The sequence below is a fragment of the Megachile rotundata genome, chromosome 6, assembly GCF_050947335.1.
Source record: "Megachile rotundata isolate GNS110a chromosome 6, iyMegRotu1, whole genome shotgun sequence".
Lineage (NCBI taxonomy): Eukaryota > Metazoa > Arthropoda > Insecta > Hymenoptera > Megachilidae > Megachile > Megachile rotundata.
The window spans coordinates 17,961,087-17,978,453 of record NC_134988.1 but is presented as its reverse complement, the minus strand read 5'-3'; the positions used below and the strand labels follow the sequence as shown (position 1 = coordinate 17,978,453).

The following is a 17,367-nucleotide window of genomic DNA, read 5'->3' as shown; positions in this document are numbered from 1 at the left end:
GGTCGAGCAAGAGATGGTCGTTCAACAATATCCTTATTTTATTTCTTATACAATACTGTACTCATTGTCCTTTAAATCCTATACATATCTGTTTTATGCGTATCGAAATGTACAGTTATCTTTCGTTCCAGCGGCAAAATTAATTAACAAGGACTGTGAAAACAACGATTGGCACAGAATATTCCGTAATAAGTACATAATCGATAGGGCACACGGGTTCATCTTGGTCCCATGACAAATTTCCTCCGTTCCTCTCGTCGAAATCGGCGAGTCCAAGAAGAAGAAGGAAATATATGCTCCTCAAACGCCCCGATTTACTTCGTCTTTCGCTCCTTGGTAAACGAAGGAGGGCGTTCCGAAGCTGTCGAATGAAATACGTTTTCCTCTGGAATTTCTCGTTTCACGCCAGACAGATCAAAGTCTTTCCCTCGTTCATCTTATCCTGAACTTTATCACTCGCCGTAGACTTCTCCGCTTGACCGCTGATCACCGCGCAGACGAATGTCAGTGCAACCCCTATCACGGCACTGTAGAAGGCCCACCCTTCAAACAAAAGTTTTTACAAATGAACATATTTCTCGAAAGAAGAAGATCGTAATTGAAAACTCTTTTTTTACCAAGAGAGCAATCGGCGAGGTAGAAAGCATCCGCTTCTGGACCACAAATCCTCTGAACCCTTTCTGCTCCCCAACCAGCGGGATACAAAATCATTCCCAGAAGGTACGATATTCCTGTTGAAACAGAAAGCAGCATGTTGTAGATCATTGATCAACGCAACGATTATTTTACTGTGGTGTATGATTGACAATTATTACCAGCAATCACTTGAGCCACACCAGCCAAATTGAAGATACTTTTTCTGCCGATACTCTGTATACAGCAACCAACCAGAGCTGCCAGCACGGTCATCGCCATAATCGCCAGACCAAGGGTCAGGAAGAAATAAGAGGCTTTCCAGCAGCCTGGAAACACGCTGGAATCTGTGGCGAAGCCATCGACGTTGAAATTCGCGCAATGCGTCTTCCCATGCAGCCTGATGCAGCGGTTAACTATCCCAACCGTTGGCACGTACAGTTCGGACCCGTTTTCTGACATTTAAACACAAAACGATTTCTCTATTTTCTCTCGCGCGATTACGCTATTAAATGAAATCCCTAAAACCAACGCGATAACGTCGGAGTTTACGTTGACGCGTCATCCGTCTTTTAGAATGCGATGTTGTCGGTAAGGATTAAGTAAGAGAAAATAGTTACTTGTATCTTTAATCGTCTGCGGACCAACGAGCCATTTCGGAGTGATGAGGCCCGATAAAACTGCCATTAACGCTACCAGGGACAGTAGCGTCCACAGCAAACTACGACCAGTGACTATCACATAGCACATGCTGCCGATCGAGTGTGGGTCTATGCCATCCTTCGAGCCCAAACTTCACCCTGAAACATACGAGAACGGTATTTATGATCGACATGCTTTTTCGCTTCGTTTCTCCGTGGAACACTGTAAACATATCTCCTGTATAATAGAGAAATATTTATCGCGCTTATGAGGACTCGAGGGGTCAATGATTCGTCCAGTGTTTCGGGCGACTGAGCGAGAATAAATGCCATTCACATATATTTCGGAGAAACGTTGCGTACGGACAGGCCGGCATTAAAAGTAAAGTCGTAAGGTCGGTCGCGTTACCGGTTTCGATTTTTTATTCCGATTTCGTGGGGATCGTAAACGCGAGCCCGCCAACAAAGCAGCCCCTTCTTCTGGCCTCTCGTAAAACAACATCGTGTATATTTTCGTGTCGATTTAAATCGCGGCGAGTCGATCGGTCGAGAAGAAGGGGCTGAATTTCTTCGAGGCAAGATCGTTGCATGTGCATCGGACGCGGTTCGAATTCTTCTTTGGGTTCGCTTTGACGGCAGTTTATTCCGCGTCGACGACTCTGCCCACGCTTCCTCTTTGACACGCGAGATTTTTCTTTCTGTCGAAAAGAACATAATATCGGTTAATATGCAACGACTTAATATTTTCCTGATCAGAAAAGCGGGTGGAATTATTTTAATTGCAACTCTCTGTGTATCCATACGTTACGAAACATGGCATGAAAGATCGACCAGAAAGTTGCTCCTCCTTCGAAGCTCATCCATCTTCTACTTCTAAATTTATGTCGATCCAAGTTCAGGGTCTCCTGATGATGCGATACGAGATAACCTTCCTTTGTGAAATACGTCTGGTCTTCACGATTTTTTAATCGCGTCTCAAACCCGCAAATCCGCTTCGTCCTTTGATGTTACCGCTGCGTGGCGAATCGGTAAATCACGTTGATGCTCGCCGAATGTAAAAAGAATCAACTCTTGAAAATAGTTGTGGAGATTTGAAGAAAGAATTCAATAAGTATTCTATTCTATATCTTGACGGATAAGAATGTCGAAATGGAAAGAGATGTTGTACGATAGCAACGTCACCCTCGAGTAACATGGGGAGTCTTGTTTAATTAGATTCGTTTCACGCTGTACATCTGCCGGTCTTATTTTTATCGTTTCTTGCACCCGACCTCCTCGAGATCTACTCAAGACCGAGTTTACTTAGGAGCGTCATTTAATGGCTGTTTGTGTTTATACTGTCTTCGAGTTCGCATTGGATTTAATGAATGTCCAGCACCGGAAACGTTGATTCACCGCGATTCAGAAAATGTGGCCTCAATAGACGATACATAGTTTCAACATCGAACATCTGGCTCGAGAAGCGGGACACGTAGTTTGGTTAATAAGTCGTTGACCCTTTCGCAACGTTTATATAAGACTCGATGGAAAAGAGATAAAAAGTTATTTTGAAGAATAGATTTCTTAAAATTCACGTGTATAATATGCATTAATAAATAGCGATCAAGTTAGATTGGACCGTTCGAAAGAGGACCAACGAGATAACAAGCATCAAAGCTCGCGTGTAGGCTGACTGGTGTTCGTCGAACAGAGTCCCTATTTTTTTCTTTTTTCATTTTAATCGTTGCGTTCATTGTTGTGGCTTGCCACGCCTTAACGGAGCGTAGTAGGGGCCCATTGTCTCGCCGCCAGTCCCCTTACTGAATTAATTTTCGAAGTTTGATTCGACGCGGGGAGAGAGAGACAACAGGTTATAAACGAGGCCTCGAAATTCAACGGATCGAACGGCCGACCTGTCGATTAACTCGACTTATCGAATTAAAATTCCAAAGAATTTCCCATGGAAATTCGACGCGAGATTCCATCGTCGATCGCAGTCGTCGGAGGTACGAAAAAGCACGGAGGCATCGCTGAAGAAGAAATTGAAATTTCCGCGCTGCTCGTGAACTTCTTCCTCGAGGCGGGCATCGCGGAATACGATACGTTTCCTCTTTCTCCCTCCTTATAGTTTCTGAACGGCAGACTCTGGCCATTAGTCATCCAGCAATGGGTCCTCTGTCCAGCAGCTCGTTATCGGAAGGGCGTAAGTCGACGGCCAGTGCGAACTTGACGCTCGTAAATTCAAATCACACGTTTCCGGTCAATGGTCACCGATTTACGGGGCATCTTTATTCGCGAGGAGTAAACCGAAACCCTTCCGCGTTGTATTATGAATCTCTATTGATTTTCTGGTAACTAACAAAGGAAATCTTGACTATTGTCTGGCACGTGTCGAGTGACTCACGGTATTTTTACAAGACTTCCTGACAGGAAGGAATGCTCCGCAACCTGTAGAAATTCGCGCGATACGCGGTAACTGAAGTTTAAAAAAGGCGAGTTCGATTTCAGAAACACGAGACACCCACCTCGTTGCATAATCTAGCAACAAAGATGCAGACCATCTGCGAGGCAGCTGTTGGACAGGTGCTCCCTTACTTCTCCAACCTCTTGTTTTCGTCCCCTTTCGCTCCAAAGATTCTCTCAGGTTCACCTCTTCTTCTTCTTCTCTCTTTTCTTTTACCTGCCTCTTCGCGGCGTACGCAACATCGATTTTATCCGACGGTAATTTATCGCCATCTCAGCCAATCGAACGTCCCCTCTTAACCGATCATGATCGATTAAATTTTTCGGGAAAAACGATTCCGCGAAACGATCTCGATCGCTCCTCCAAAGAATCCTGCGATTTTCTGTCGTATAATTTAACCGTCTATCTCCTTCGCTGGTTGTCGTTGAATTTTTTTATCGAATGGAGTCGAAAGCTTGAAAAATTCGTTTCGGCAGAGACTGTCGGGAGAGCATAGTTAAATCGTACAGGGTTGGTTCGAAGTCTCATCGCTGTCGGATTAACGGGCGAAATTCGCTTTTGTTCACGGACAGATTTACAGTTTCGTGGAACGATTTGCGTTCCAGGAACAGCCACGCCTATTCCCATGAATCTCTTTCGAAAGGGCTGCGGCATTCCACGTTAGATGTATCTCTCGTGAAAAACGTGTGAAGGGTTCGATAAATTTTTATGCGTTTCTTTATACGCAGCCATCATATTTTTATACTGGAACATATACCGATTAATTTGATGGACTTGTATATTAACTCTGCTCGGTAAAATGTTCAGAGGATGTAAGCACATCTCTTATAAGGAAAATTCAGCTATCACATGTAGCGATGAAACGAAATTCAAGATAAAAACGGAGAAGCAATCGGTGCAAGAGTATCGTGTAATTATGCTCTGAACCGAATAAAGAGTTGTAAGATTAATGATCGACGCGCGCATCACAGAGGATCAGCAGGAAGCGTTCGAGCGGAATTACTTCCGACCAACGCGACGTGGAATCCTATTTACGACTGTTCGTGATAACAGTTCAATGCTTAGGCGCCTCTCCGCTAGAACGATCGTCGAGATAATTAAGGTACCACGAGCAAGACGACCAGCTTAACGGTGATTTCCAGCGTATCTACCTAGGCCCGGCAATTAAGATAATCGCCGATCACGCGTTGCGACTACGCGTCTCTCTCGGTCTCCTCTCTGGTGGACGTTGACCAGTACTTGGAATTCTCCTGGAACTTTTTTATTCGCCCCCAATTTTTTTCTGGACATAATCGTTGCGTTGGAAGCAACGGGAAGTTTGTGGGAAGTTAATTGTTAACAGTGTTGCAGTTGATGTCACGTACTCGTGACTTCGATCGACCCGTTTGATGCAGTCATTTTTCAACCTGAACGAACTCCCTGCCCTACGAGTCAACTTGTATCGTAATTTCTCTGAAAATAACAATGGAGAGTCAATAGACAAGCGTGATAGGTGCATCGGCAACTCTTCACTTTTCTGTCACTTTGTGAAACATGATTTATACCGAAATCGAAAAAGCAAGTTCTGGACACTTGTACTTTTCTCGCGGTCAACGCTTTTCCTTCGATTGTTCCCATCGTTCCGTTGCTCGTACGTTTCCAACTTGTCTCTTTCCCTCTTTTCTCGTTCCGTTTGTTCCTGCTAGCTGGTTCGAGAGACCAGCATAGCCAGTCGCTGTGTCATCGAGCCTCGATACATCATAAATATAAATTGCTTTCTGGATACGTGTTGGTACAAATGGGGACTACGGGCCACGAGCACACACGCGTATACGCGCGGTTGTGTTCCGGAATCTTAATGCCGCGGAAAATGACAAATGAATTGCACGACGAATTTCATGACGTTCGATTCGCCCGACCGACTCGTTACTTTTCCATTAACGCGTTGCACGCCGTAACGACCACCTTTCTTACCGTGATCGGTGCTTACGTGGTATTAACGTTAATATTACGTTAATTTCGTAAGCTGGCAAGTGAAACTTCGAATCGGAGAACGACCGTATTCGAAATAATTATATTCATAGTATGCGATATACGCTACAGACGTTATAGATCTGCGCCGCACCCAATTAACGTTATTAATATTAATATCTAACAGATATCTAGGACGTTCAGTAGAAAACAGATTATTCGTGGTTTTATAATTTTCGATCAGGCCGTATATCTTTCCTGAAACGTTAACCGCAGGTTTCTAAAGAACGTACGTCCTTAACAACAAAGATTCCTAACTCGCTCATTTATCGAGACAACTTTCCTCGGGGCTTTCGCGATTCAATTCCTTGCAGCTCGCTGCATCCGTTTAAAGATTTCATTTGAAATTCGTGTGGCAGGTATTAAGTGAGAGATCCAGAGAGTGTTTCTCGCGATCCTCGCCCTCGGTGAGGACTCTCCGTGTTCGTGTTCGTGTCTCTGTTCGTGCAAGTCGTTCGGGAAGCGAATGCACGGTGCATTCTAATCTTCCAACCGGCTGTAGCGATGCGAACCGCGTTCTCGGCCACGTATACCGAGAAAACGAGCCCCCTTTGGCAATCTAGCCGATCTGGAATGGATTCGTAATCGCTCGTTAATGCGTTTCCGAGGAGTCAGAAGCTGAACGTAACCGGAGAAGATAATTTCTCCGCGAAAAAATCTTTCTCTTCTTTTCTTTGCATCTTTAAAACGATTTATTCCTGATTTTTTCGTTTGGACATTCTCGAAGAAGCATTGTCTGCAATTCAGGATATTTAAATAGGACGCGTTGCAATTTATCGAGTCGAGTTCATAGCACTTGGAGCAGACGGTTTATCTGGATCTTCAGGAAGCGCGTGTTGCCCACTCGCAGACTTCCACTGTTGGTTACTCGCTGCAATTAAACGCGTTCAACGTTTAAACGCGGACTTCCTGACGTTTCCATCACGATCGAATTCTTCGTCGTCCAACTTTACCAACAAAATTTTCATTATTCGAAATTTTAAATAGAAATTCGTTCAAACAAACGATTACAATCTCCTACCGCGATCGTGCCAATATTAGACCACAGAATGAGTCATGTTATCGCAGTTTGCGTAATCTTGCCGAACTTACTTTGAAAAAATGGAACTACGGACGTACTGAAAATCGTTGGAAAAATCTTGAAATAAAATTCCTCGAAAATAACTTTATCGAGAACGACAACAAGCAGACGATCATTCGACGAATTCCACAGAGATCCATGCCGCGCCGGGCATTATTTAACGCGGTGTCCGTCGAATCACAATTAAAATGCGTTACATCGAATTGTTGCCTGCTCGGCAACGATTCACGATGAATCTCAAAACGCGTTCGTGAGTCAACCGTTAAAAAGCTCGCACGAAAAGCTTCTGTATTCGCGAACGAGTCGAGAGAGGAAGGACAATGGCTCGGTTCTAGAGGATCAGCATCAGTATCGGTAACGGGACGGGTGATTTATCGGGTCACTCAATTAGCGTTCTAATTGACGTATCGTCTTCACCATTAATTAGGCGTTATCGTAGAAATCCATTTGCGTGTTTGACCCAGTTTACAGTGACTCGGTAAACGACACAAGGCGACAGCTATCTGCCGACAGAAATCGGGGAACACCCTTTGTTCGAGCAGACTCCTCTCCGAACACGAGTCGCCCGCATTCTTTCGTCCGGTACGTACCCGTAAAAAAAGGAGTCGAAGACGCTCCCTCACCTTTGAAAAAGGGAAGAGCGTGACCAATAACGCGGTCGAGCCGCGTTTTCGATTCTGTACGGAAGAATTTCGAGTGGTCTGACACTCGCGATGAAAATCGACTGCAAACGATGACAGGTCTCTATGTACACAGACAGAAGTCGGGTGTGCGCTCACGCACGCCTCGAGCCACGCGTGTCCACGCTGCGAGGGTGATATCGAAATACTATCGCTTCCCACGCGAGAAGGAGCCTCGATTCCGTCTGCTCGCCAACGTTCACGTGCGTGCGTAAAAGCCGCCTTATTCGGAAACTTTAATGGTTAGAGCACAGCCAGCAGCCGTACGTCGAGCATACTTTATGCCTTCTACCATATTTGACCCACGATTCATATCGTGACAGCGGCTATGGGATTCGGTAACGAGTCCCTTTCAGAAACTTTCGCAACCTCTTCATCGCTCTAATGGACGAACAGTAAGATTCAATGGCTTTTCTTTATCTCTGTCGCTGTACGTGTGTCTACGGGCACGTTCTTCTAACTGAAAGGATTAAACACCGAATGGAAGCTAGTCAAATCTTCCTCTCTATCATTTTTCTGTATATTTACGTTCGGTAGAGAATTCCGGTTAATCTCTGTTATCTCTGCGTACGTAGATCCTGTGTCGAATTCTATGTAATTTTAAGTATTCTCGAACTTATTCGAGTAAACTTGGCCTCCGTACGAAATCGAGCGTTACAAGATCTTAGCCGTAAAATATGTGCACGGTTCGATGTGTCTACCGACGCGATAGTCCCGTCCAATAGGACAAAAGGAAAAATCCTGCGACTCGTTCGCATACGAATTCAACGTTTTAACACTGGCAATGAATTATACAGCCTCCGTGTCCGTGAGAACGGGTCCCTGCTCGGACGCGGCGTTATTACATCGTAGAAATACCTTCGCGGACCGTTTCGTTCGCCACGTAATAACTGTCATAGGCGTTCGCGATTGCAGTATCGTCCCCATGGGCCAGTCCCATGGTGGTTTACCAGATCGTAACCAGATCTTTGAGTTTCGAGGTTTATGGCCACGCGGCGAACCGCAGTAACGCGTGTCTATTAAACGAAAAGCGAACGGAAACGAACGCGTGGGCCTCTACGTAACGTCTTTGCCGAAGAAATTGTTCCTCCCCGAATCGAACACTTGCCGCTCTGCCGATAATTCTTTTGCTCGATTTTGCAAACGGGCTTTCGGCAAAACATTCGACACCGTTACGCGAATCCTTTCCACCTGGTTATCTGGTTTCACTGACCTAGAATATGCCATCGAACCGCTTATCGAGGGAATTTTGAGAGAGTGTTAGAAACGAATATACGATCGCTCTCGTTCGGTAACGCCATTTCTGCATCACGATGACACGCGTCGTGATACAAAGTTTGAAATCCGAAAATCGCGAGATTACGCGTTGCAACTACTTGCTGGGTGTAATGCGTCAGACCTCAAGAGTCGATTCTTCCCCGGCAAATATTTCAAGCCAGATAAACAGAGTGTCAGGGTGTGAAAGAATTGCGTCTGTACGAATTCAGAGGGTGAAACACGCGAGTAAAAACGAACCACTGGACGGGACAATGATTAATCGCTCAGTCTGTTTCGTTAAAACGTAATTTGTTTTAATTCGCTAGGCATCCATAAAGAAATGCGAGTTGTGATGAGAGAAGTGCGTGTGAAACTTTTAATATTCGTTTGGACTCGGTATCGTTAAACATTCGAATTTTTTACCAAACAATTTTTCACTGTGGTTAATCTTTCTAAACTGCTCCTAAACTGTTACGATATGCTAAGTGTTTGACTCCTCGAAAGGTGAACAAAAACATCTTTCAACCTTACCAAACACCGAATCTTTTACCGACTTTTGGTTCCTTTTTTTCTTAGGCCCCGATTGGCGAACGATTTCGTCGAGTCGTGACGCAACGCAAACCCGTGCGCGCACTTTTTGCGCGTGATCTTGAACGAAAGAAAAAAAGAAGGAAGAAAGCAGGCCGAAACCACCCTGCGATGCATAATTCATGGTGGTGGGTCCGGCTTTATGGCACACCCCGGTCTCATGATGTAAACAGTCGTAAATTAATGCAATTGGCTGGGACTGGTTCACGTGCGCGGAAAAAAGGGAAAAAACGAGCCACACAAAAGCTCGGCTCGTTCTCGAACCGCATTTCGCATTAATTTCGCATTTGGTTCGCTTGGTCCGATGATCTTTTCGTTTCGTCACTTGGTAAATTCGAGTTTCTATGGTTTCTACGGGGCGCGATCGAGGCGTTCATCCGCTTCCGTTCGCTAATTGGTCTCATTTAAATGGACGACGCATCGTGTCGGTTTCTTCCCTCTTTTTTATTTTTGCTCCTTTCACGGATCGAGAATGGCATCGGCGATAAATCGAATAGGAATAGAACGTTTGCAGGTATTATTTAAGGTATCTTAATTTTGTACATAAAATAAAAAATTGAGTTTCTGTCGCAGTAGTACCTGATGCGACTAAATCTATTTTTCAACGAAGCGCTGTGCAATAATTATTTTTAATGGTAGCGGTTAATGAAAGAAAAAAGTTCTGTTAAATAGAATTATGAGTTTTGAAACACCTTGCATTCTTTTACCGGTGAAGAAGCATGCTTGAATTGCTCTAGAAAAGGCTGAAATTTTCACCCACCTCGTATCACCTGATGTAGTCGAAAACCGCGAGAAACGTGATCGGAGCGTTCACACTTGCGAATCGAGTTAATCGATGATCAGATATGATTGAGCACGAGTAAGAGCTACTGTCGAGTACTCGCGATCGAAAACGCGTAGCTTCCTGGACGCGGAGCTGCGCGGTCAAAGCGCCGAGCTGAACTGAAGCCGAAGCCGCTCGAGATCGCCGCTATAATGCAACGGGAGAGTTGAACGCGAGACTTGATGGCGCGACGCGTGATTTCCTTATTGCTTCTTCAACGAATACAATGTTCATTTTTATTTGGCAAGTCGTGAGAATATGGAATAGGCGTATAACGAACCGTGGAATAAAAATAATGTTCAAAGAATGAACGTGTAAAAAAGGAGAGTTCAGATCTTCCGCGTTCGATGCGCAGTATTAGCGAATAATATAATTGAAAAGGCTGAATTTTTATATCTACTGCTTATTTAAAATATGTAGTATTTACATTAAAGAAATAGCGAATCTAGAGCAACACCACGTTACCCTAATAATGTTAATGTACGTTATCGTTAAACACGCGTATAAGCCATTCTCGAAATCACCCCATTAACGAAAGCCTCGCAATTACGATTTTAATCCCATAAATCCCCCGTACATCCCATTAAAGCATGAGTTCAGGACCCTTCGGTATTGCCTGACGGTACCAAGAATCGGTCGATACTTTTCTCCAAAGGCTTTTCCCTGTTTCATCCGTGGGGGATGTCGCGCTGGCATTCACTTGGCGTCAGATTACAACCACCATGGGGGTGGGTGGTTTATGAGAGGGTATCCTGGACATCTATGGGACCCATAGGCGCCAGGTTTTATGAATTTATTGCTCGTGTCGTGTAATGTTTCCTTGTTTCGACATTCGTAAATCGATTCACGAAAGCGAGCAGACTGTTATGGTACATCACAGATATTCAATAGAAACGAAGTTCTCTTTTGGCGACGTGCGATGTTCAATTATTCGATGATTTTTTAACCTCTGCAAACTGTACGGTAATCACCATAACTTTCGTATCCTTGTTTATAAGATCCTGATAAGTATCTTTAAAATATCATGGCTGATAAAAGAAGCAGATACGGCTCATCGGTTCGAGATAGAGCACCATCGACAGCAGGTATTGGTGAACTTATTTTAAACGAATTAAATTTTATACATTTGAATTGTCAGCAAGTACTGCAAGGAACGCCCAAGAGAATTTTGCTACAGAATTTTTAAAATACTCGGAGGAGTACAATGTTCGCCCCTTACCCAGAGTCATGGTGAGTTCGCGTTGATAGTTAATTAAAACAGTTCCTCAAACGTGAAATTCTTTTTAGATAAAAAGTATTTCGGAACTACAAGTTCCAAGGTAATTCTTCTTGAGCTAAATTAATTAAAACATTTGAATTATTGACGTTTTTTCACGATACAAGTACCGAAGACGATGGCTCTCCCATTTTTTATTTAACGCACGAAAAAAAGAAATTTGATATTGTAAAGGAAATCGAAAGCAAAGATGAGTATTAAACTAAATTACTTTTGCTCGATAATCGTCCGACTATTCTAGTTAATTAAATCGTGTCTTTTTACGTCGCGAAGTATCGATTTGCATTTTGGATGCGCTGAACTCCACCATGCAGAAATTCAACACCGTCACCGTTCTCGAGTGAATTATACAAAAATTTTTCATATTACAGCACTCTAAAAGTCGATGCGTATTCTTAGTGTAGCATAATCTTTCCGATAGATTACCAGATTGTCAAATAAATCCATTTGGCATTGTGCTAATCGCAGAAATGTTAACAACGATTGGGTGTCTGCAAGATTTGAACTTGGACATGAATCCGAATTCGCAGGAAAATTTTCATTTATTGTGCACACCTGCTGGAAAGTAAATCCTCTATAAAATAGCACCTCTATATTTTTAAAAGAATTCGTTTTTCAGTTTATTGTATTTGTCCCTAAACCTTTGTAAAATATCTGACCGTGGAGCGAAGAAAATAATGAATGAATTAAGACACCAGAGTGCACCAAACAACCCTAAATTAGTTATTTTAAGCCTGGCTAATAATCATATTACAGACGATGGAGCAGCTGATATTGGCAGTATGCTTCGCACAAACAGGTAAATTACTTATCATTATTGCTAATTATGCAGTGCTTGAATGCTTTCTGCAGTGGTTCCCGCAAAACGAGACAACAGTTAATTATAGATATTCCGATTGGAGTAAATAAATGCAATTAACCACCTGCTTTCATAGATCTTTGAAGTGTCTGGTTTTGCTTGGAAACAGAATATCCGATGAAGGGGCGTCGATGATCCTGCAAGAACTGCAAATGTACGAGAACTAATCGTTTTACTTATGATTCAAAACAATGCACAAATTCGTTAACAGTTTTAATCGATAAAATTAGAACTACTTTAACGCACGAGGAAGTTATGGATCTACGTCGTAGAAAGTTTTCTGAGTTAACGTTACTCGATCAATTGGTAATTAGGTGTAATTCCTTCGTGAAATATAACTGTAATAAATAACGACTGATGAATAGATGGAAAAAGAAAATGACGAGGAGGTTGATAAGTCGATAAACGACGAAGTGTCAAGGAAAAATAGTAAACTACGAATGCGACCCAGTCCACCTAGACGGTCTAAAAAATGTAATTAATATTATAATAAATAAGAATCGAATAGTCATTAATATTATTTTTAGCTTACGTAGAGTCTATGACTAAAATCGGAGAAGAGGATGGTTTATATCCAGCTTCCGAATTAACACGAGTAATTGTTGAAATTTAGTATTCCGTGACCGACAATTATTAATAATTCATATTTATAGCTGAACGAGATCGGTCTTTTAAGTAGCAATCGCCATCCCTTTCAAAATGAAAGTTACCCAATAAATGGAGCGATATCCACAACGGGAAACTTTAATTTGCAATACTTGGACTTGAGTTGTAAGCATTTTTAATTCATTTTTTACCTTTTTAAGGTGTTAAGTATCATTTTCGTTATGTAGATAATTACTTAACGAAAACAACCGTGCTAGAAACGATACGGTGCTTGTATTACCAGAATTATATGTTAGGAAACGAAAAAACCAAAGGTCTTCTACATATTTTGTTGGAGGTAATAAAATACTGAACACCCAAACTTCACATATTAACACTCCCTTTCTATTTTTAATATTATAAGGGAGAAGGTATTGAACGCGAGAACGATAAAGATTGGATGACGTTCGAAAAACTGTTACAAACTAGAAGAGAAGAAAAACCTTTTTCAGGAGATGTTTTTCGAGAATTCGTGACAGAGGAAAGCGAAATCTTACGACAAAACATCAAACCTTAACCTAATAAAGGCTAAAACAGCTAAATATTTAAAGACATTTTAAAAAGCCCGCCAAAATAAAATCTGGTATATGTGGCGCCGCCTAGCGTGAAGTTCCAAAATGAGCTTTTTGGTTTCGCCACCAGGGAGCGCAAAACTTTCATCGAACTGTAGTTCGTCATTTTGCTGACAGATGGCGCCACTGTTCAGAAAATTTTTTTCCTTTCAAGATCGAGAAGGAATAACATTACCGAACATTAATATTAATTGTAGTTCCGTGGTAATATACTGATTAATTCAAAGCTGAATTATATTATCATCGTTGTTTCTAATTTTCCGGGGTTTTCACGTGTTTGTCTCAAGCTATATGTACAATGGAATTAATGAATTTGAAATCATTCGCATTTGTAGCTTTATCTCATCGGACAAGAGCTGCATGTCCACGGGGTCATTGTGCGTATAACCCTGGCCTCACTGTCGCATAGGAGGTCAAAAGTTCGAACGATAAGAGGTTTCGCGAAACTGATCAAAGGCGCGTCATTACATCCTTTCTTTTCCATTTGAATTTTCTTTCAACTATTTGACCCTCGTACGGTCACTTCTTTGAATCTTTAATTACTCATTTATTATCAGTGGGAAAGGAGAAAGTAACACAATATCGATTCCGTTCGATTAGTAAAGTACATGCCATTAACTTTGCCGCGTTATCATTTTTAATAATGTTGTTTCACATCGCTGCCGCTGCAGTACTCACGAACGTCGCGTTTCTGGAGATCTACTCATTCTACAACACTGAAGATCCCACGGATATGCAGTTCTTGTCCGACGAGGTAAAGCCGCAACTTCAGTTTTATATATAGCTTGTAGTACATCTTTGAAGAAAGTAGCGGAATTGAAGATAATAATGTTGAAATGATATTGAATGTTGAATCAATCAGAGACATAATTCCTATCATTTTTTTATTTTGCGATCTTACGGGGAAATTAATTTCCTCGATTGTGGCGCCACCTAGCGGCGAGAAGAAGAACTACGATTCTATAAAAGTTTTGCGCCCCCTGGTAGCAAAACCAAAAAGCTCATTTTGGTACTTCACGCTAGGCGGCGCCACATATACCAGATTTTATTTTGGCGGGCTTTTTAAAATGTCGGGAAAACATTCCTAGTTTTAGAGACATTCGGTGAATTTGCAGTTGTGCTATATATATTTTTAATTATTTATTCAAGCTTTCCTTCTCTGTCGATAATTTTTTAGCAATAGTCACACAAATTAATTAATATTGCAGTTCATAAAGCTCATAGCATATACTTTACTAAAGAAGTAGCGCCACGACAGTGTGGACAAAATTAGTAACGACTATCGGAGCAGCCATGGGTGATCTGTAGTGACCCGTATTGCCAGGAAAACACAAAACATTAGTTTTTGTAGTAGCTTTGTATCGATATTTTGTTCAATGAACGTCAGTTCTTCGTTGTGAATCTTTGATTGACGTAAGCACGTCCCGTTTGTCAAATGTACGAACAAAAAATGAGTTCCTGTTTGTCATAACCAAACTGCATCTGTGCCGTCCTTAACAGCTCCATCTATTAATAATTTATAGAAACTTGATCAATAGCGATATCGATAAACAGCAGGAATAATTAGGAAACTTCGTCGTATAAAGTTATGGCTTAAAATTGCAATACCAATGTCAAGGTTGAATATATTTGACGCATTAAAGTGAGCCTTTGAAAGATGTACGAAAATCTGTTCAAGAATCCTCTTCATCGCGTGTTCGTGTACGGAACACTGAAACGGGGAGAGCCGAATCACAATCTGATACAAGACACAAAAAATGGATATGCGAAGTTTTTGGGAATTGGAAGAACCTTGACTCCATATCCATTAGTAATTGCTACTAAATATAACATACCGTTTCTATTAAAGAAACCAGGAATCGGTCATGTGAGTAATGGCATGCATTTGTTAAATAATATTGTCGATAATGTAACTATTATTAGAGAAGTTCCTTTAGTTTCTAATAGATGGTAAAACGTCTGCTATATATTGGCGTAGGTTCGTATCGTTTTCTGAGATCCGTTATGTTCACGAAATTTGTGTTGACGCCATCCCAATATTAATTAACTTCCATTATTAGTTAATTTTAACCAGTTTTGTCACATACCTGTTTGGAATTTGAATATCCATCGTTGTTAGTTAACACTTTCTGCTTGTCCAATTTAAAATAATGAAAGCTTTGTGACTTGTGTAATTCATTTGAGTTATAAAGTAGATTTGAGTACGAAGTAGATTTCACTTGGTTAAGGGGAAAGATGGGAGCAATCTTTCTCTTAACTTATAAAAATCTTAGGAGTATCTACACATAAAGATTATGGGCATTTAATAAACGGTAGGGCTCCTCTTCCCCTTAAGCAAGGGAAACTTAAGTTAAGATCACCGAGTGATCGAACAGGTTAAATTAATCGATCTTCCTTCGCGCAGCTTGTGTTTGGAGAAGTATACGATGTTGACACGAAAATGTTAAAAAAACTGGACGAATTGGAAGAGCATCCCGCGTTGTACGAACGATTTCAGGAAGACATTCTTTGGGCTGCCGAGTCTAAAGCTAAATCGACCAATAACTTCGAAGAGGTATTTGTCGTTTAAGACGCATAGTCTCCCTGCATAGCGCATAAAACTGTTATTAAATTACTCTGCTTAATTTATTACCAAATTTATTCTCAGGTCGGTATCTTGACAAGGGTCTGGATATATTTTCTTCCACAGTTTAAAACGTCCCTGTTGGATGGGCCCTTGTACAGTTCGTATACTAACGAGGGAAGCCATGGACTGAAGTATTGCGAAAAGTATGTTCGTGATCCCTCATACGATCACAGAAAAGAAGTTCAGTGATAGTGATTCCCAAAACTATGTATTTCTTTCCAGCGACGAGAGTACGATAAGACCAGAAGATTTACGTTGACCCAAGCGTTTTTACAAGTCCCTTCTATTGCCTGCCTCTTTTTAGATGATCATGGCAATTATCATGGCAGTATATTGTTATTCGTTGTAAACAATAAAGTCATTTGTTGAATCGAATCGATAGAACGTAATCCTCTGCACTCCGACGCATTTTCGTCACGAAGCAATAACGTGTTCCGTCGATAAACTTATTGTATTCAGTTCCAGACTGAATGGTAATCATTTTGGATTGTAGAGGATTAACTGGTATCTTGTGAATTTTTATCGAAACGAATAACAATCGAAACAATACTGTTTTCTACCTTCTTAAATGAGGCAATAATTTCCTTTGAAAAATAATAGCAATTTTAAGACAAGTACTACTGTATGTAATCGAGTAAATTCGCCTCGTAGTTGAATAATATTTTCGTATTTCTATGTACATTTTTTAAAATCGTGCAGCGTTTCGCACAGCGTGTGCAATTGCTGTTTAACGAAGTTTACAATGAAAGAAAAGAACAAGATACTATTAGAAAACAAACGGTTGTGTGATTCTGTTATTTCTTTTTCTTTCTTTTCATTTTATTTAAATTCATTGTTCGCCACGCTCCACCCTTATCCTCTTTCGTTCGCGCACTCTCGCTTCCTCTATCATTCTATCGTTTTCTCTCGGTTCAACAGTTATAGTCGCGATAAAATTATTTCGTTTCAACGATTCTGTAACAAAAAGGCAGACGAAGTCCACGTCATCCAGATGACGAGTTATAATTCAGTGTCTGTCCTCGAGGGACACGCCAGTCGCGCGACTTCATCCTTTTCACGCTCAGATTCAACAGCGTTTACGGTATGATCGTGGCTCACCAACCCTTCTTCCCTCTCGCATCGGCTACGGTTTTCGATTCTCCGTCTATACAGAGAGGGTCGTGTGCGAAATCGATCGAACGAACAAAGGTTGGTGACAACTACCCATTACCAAATCGGTCAATCAGTTCGTTT

General features: G+C 41.6%; 3 protein-coding genes and 1 long non-coding RNA gene across 8 annotated transcripts; 3 read left to right on the top strand and 1 right to left on the bottom strand.

Moving 5' to 3' along the window:
• Nucleotides 1–20: 20 nt before the first annotated feature.
• On the bottom strand, nt 21–10,261 carry LOC100879187 (LHFPL tetraspan subfamily member 2 protein). Of its 2 annotated transcripts, none has more exons than XM_003704134.3 (5): nt 10,094–10,261; nt 1,254–1,433; nt 816–1,088; nt 618–731; nt 21–543 (listed from the first exon to the last, which is right to left on the bottom strand). In XM_003704134.3, exons 2-5 carry the CDS (start codon nt 1,381–1,383, stop codon nt 401–403), a joined length of 660 nt encoding a protein of 219 aa, XP_003704182.1. In that variant the 5' UTR covers nt 1,384–1,433; nt 10,094–10,261; the 3' UTR covers nt 21–400. The 2 variants fall into 2 exon arrangements, with proteins under 2 accessions (XP_003704182.1, XP_012142799.1); XM_012287409.2 differs by lacking the exon at nt 10,094–10,261 and adding an exon at nt 2,078–2,211.
• Nucleotides 10,262–11,132: 871 nt separating this feature from the next.
• Nucleotides 11,133–12,122, top strand: LOC143264683 (uncharacterized). The gene is made up of 4 exons (XR_013038577.1): nt 11,133–11,241; nt 11,295–11,386; nt 11,444–11,475; nt 11,540–12,122. It is a non-coding gene; the product is annotated as an uncharacterized LOC143264683 (long non-coding RNA).
• Nucleotides 11,683–13,740, top strand: LOC105662753 (uncharacterized). Its single transcript, XM_076532968.1, has 10 exons — nt 11,683–11,772; nt 11,854–11,997; nt 12,052–12,231; nt 12,368–12,445; nt 12,522–12,597; nt 12,657–12,765; nt 12,819–12,886; nt 12,945–13,062; nt 13,125–13,234; nt 13,301–13,740. Exons 1-10 carry the CDS (start codon nt 11,741–11,743, stop codon nt 13,451–13,453), a joined length of 1,068 nt encoding a protein of 355 aa, XP_076389083.1. The 5' UTR covers nt 11,683–11,740; the 3' UTR covers nt 13,454–13,740.
• Nucleotides 13,741–14,026: 286 nt separating this feature from the next.
• Nucleotides 14,027–16,912, top strand: LOC100879378 (putative gamma-glutamylcyclotransferase CG2811). 4 transcript variants are annotated; one of them, XM_003704136.3, is made up of 5 exons: nt 14,027–14,262; nt 15,187–15,375; nt 15,913–16,062; nt 16,156–16,277; nt 16,357–16,912. In XM_003704136.3, the coding sequence occupies exons 1-5, from the start codon at nt 14,152–14,154 to the stop codon at nt 16,391–16,393; spliced, it is 609 nt and encodes a 202-aa protein (XP_003704184.2). In that variant the 5' UTR covers nt 14,027–14,151; the 3' UTR covers nt 16,394–16,912. The 4 variants fall into 4 exon arrangements, with proteins under 4 accessions (XP_003704184.2, XP_012142796.2, XP_012142797.1 ...); XM_012287406.2 differs by having other exon boundaries at nt 16,156–16,912; XM_012287407.2 differs by lacking the exon at nt 14,027–14,262 and adding an exon at nt 14,774–14,945 and having other exon boundaries at nt 15,032–15,375; nt 16,156–16,509.
• The last annotated feature ends 455 nt before the right edge of the window (nt 16,913–17,367 follow it).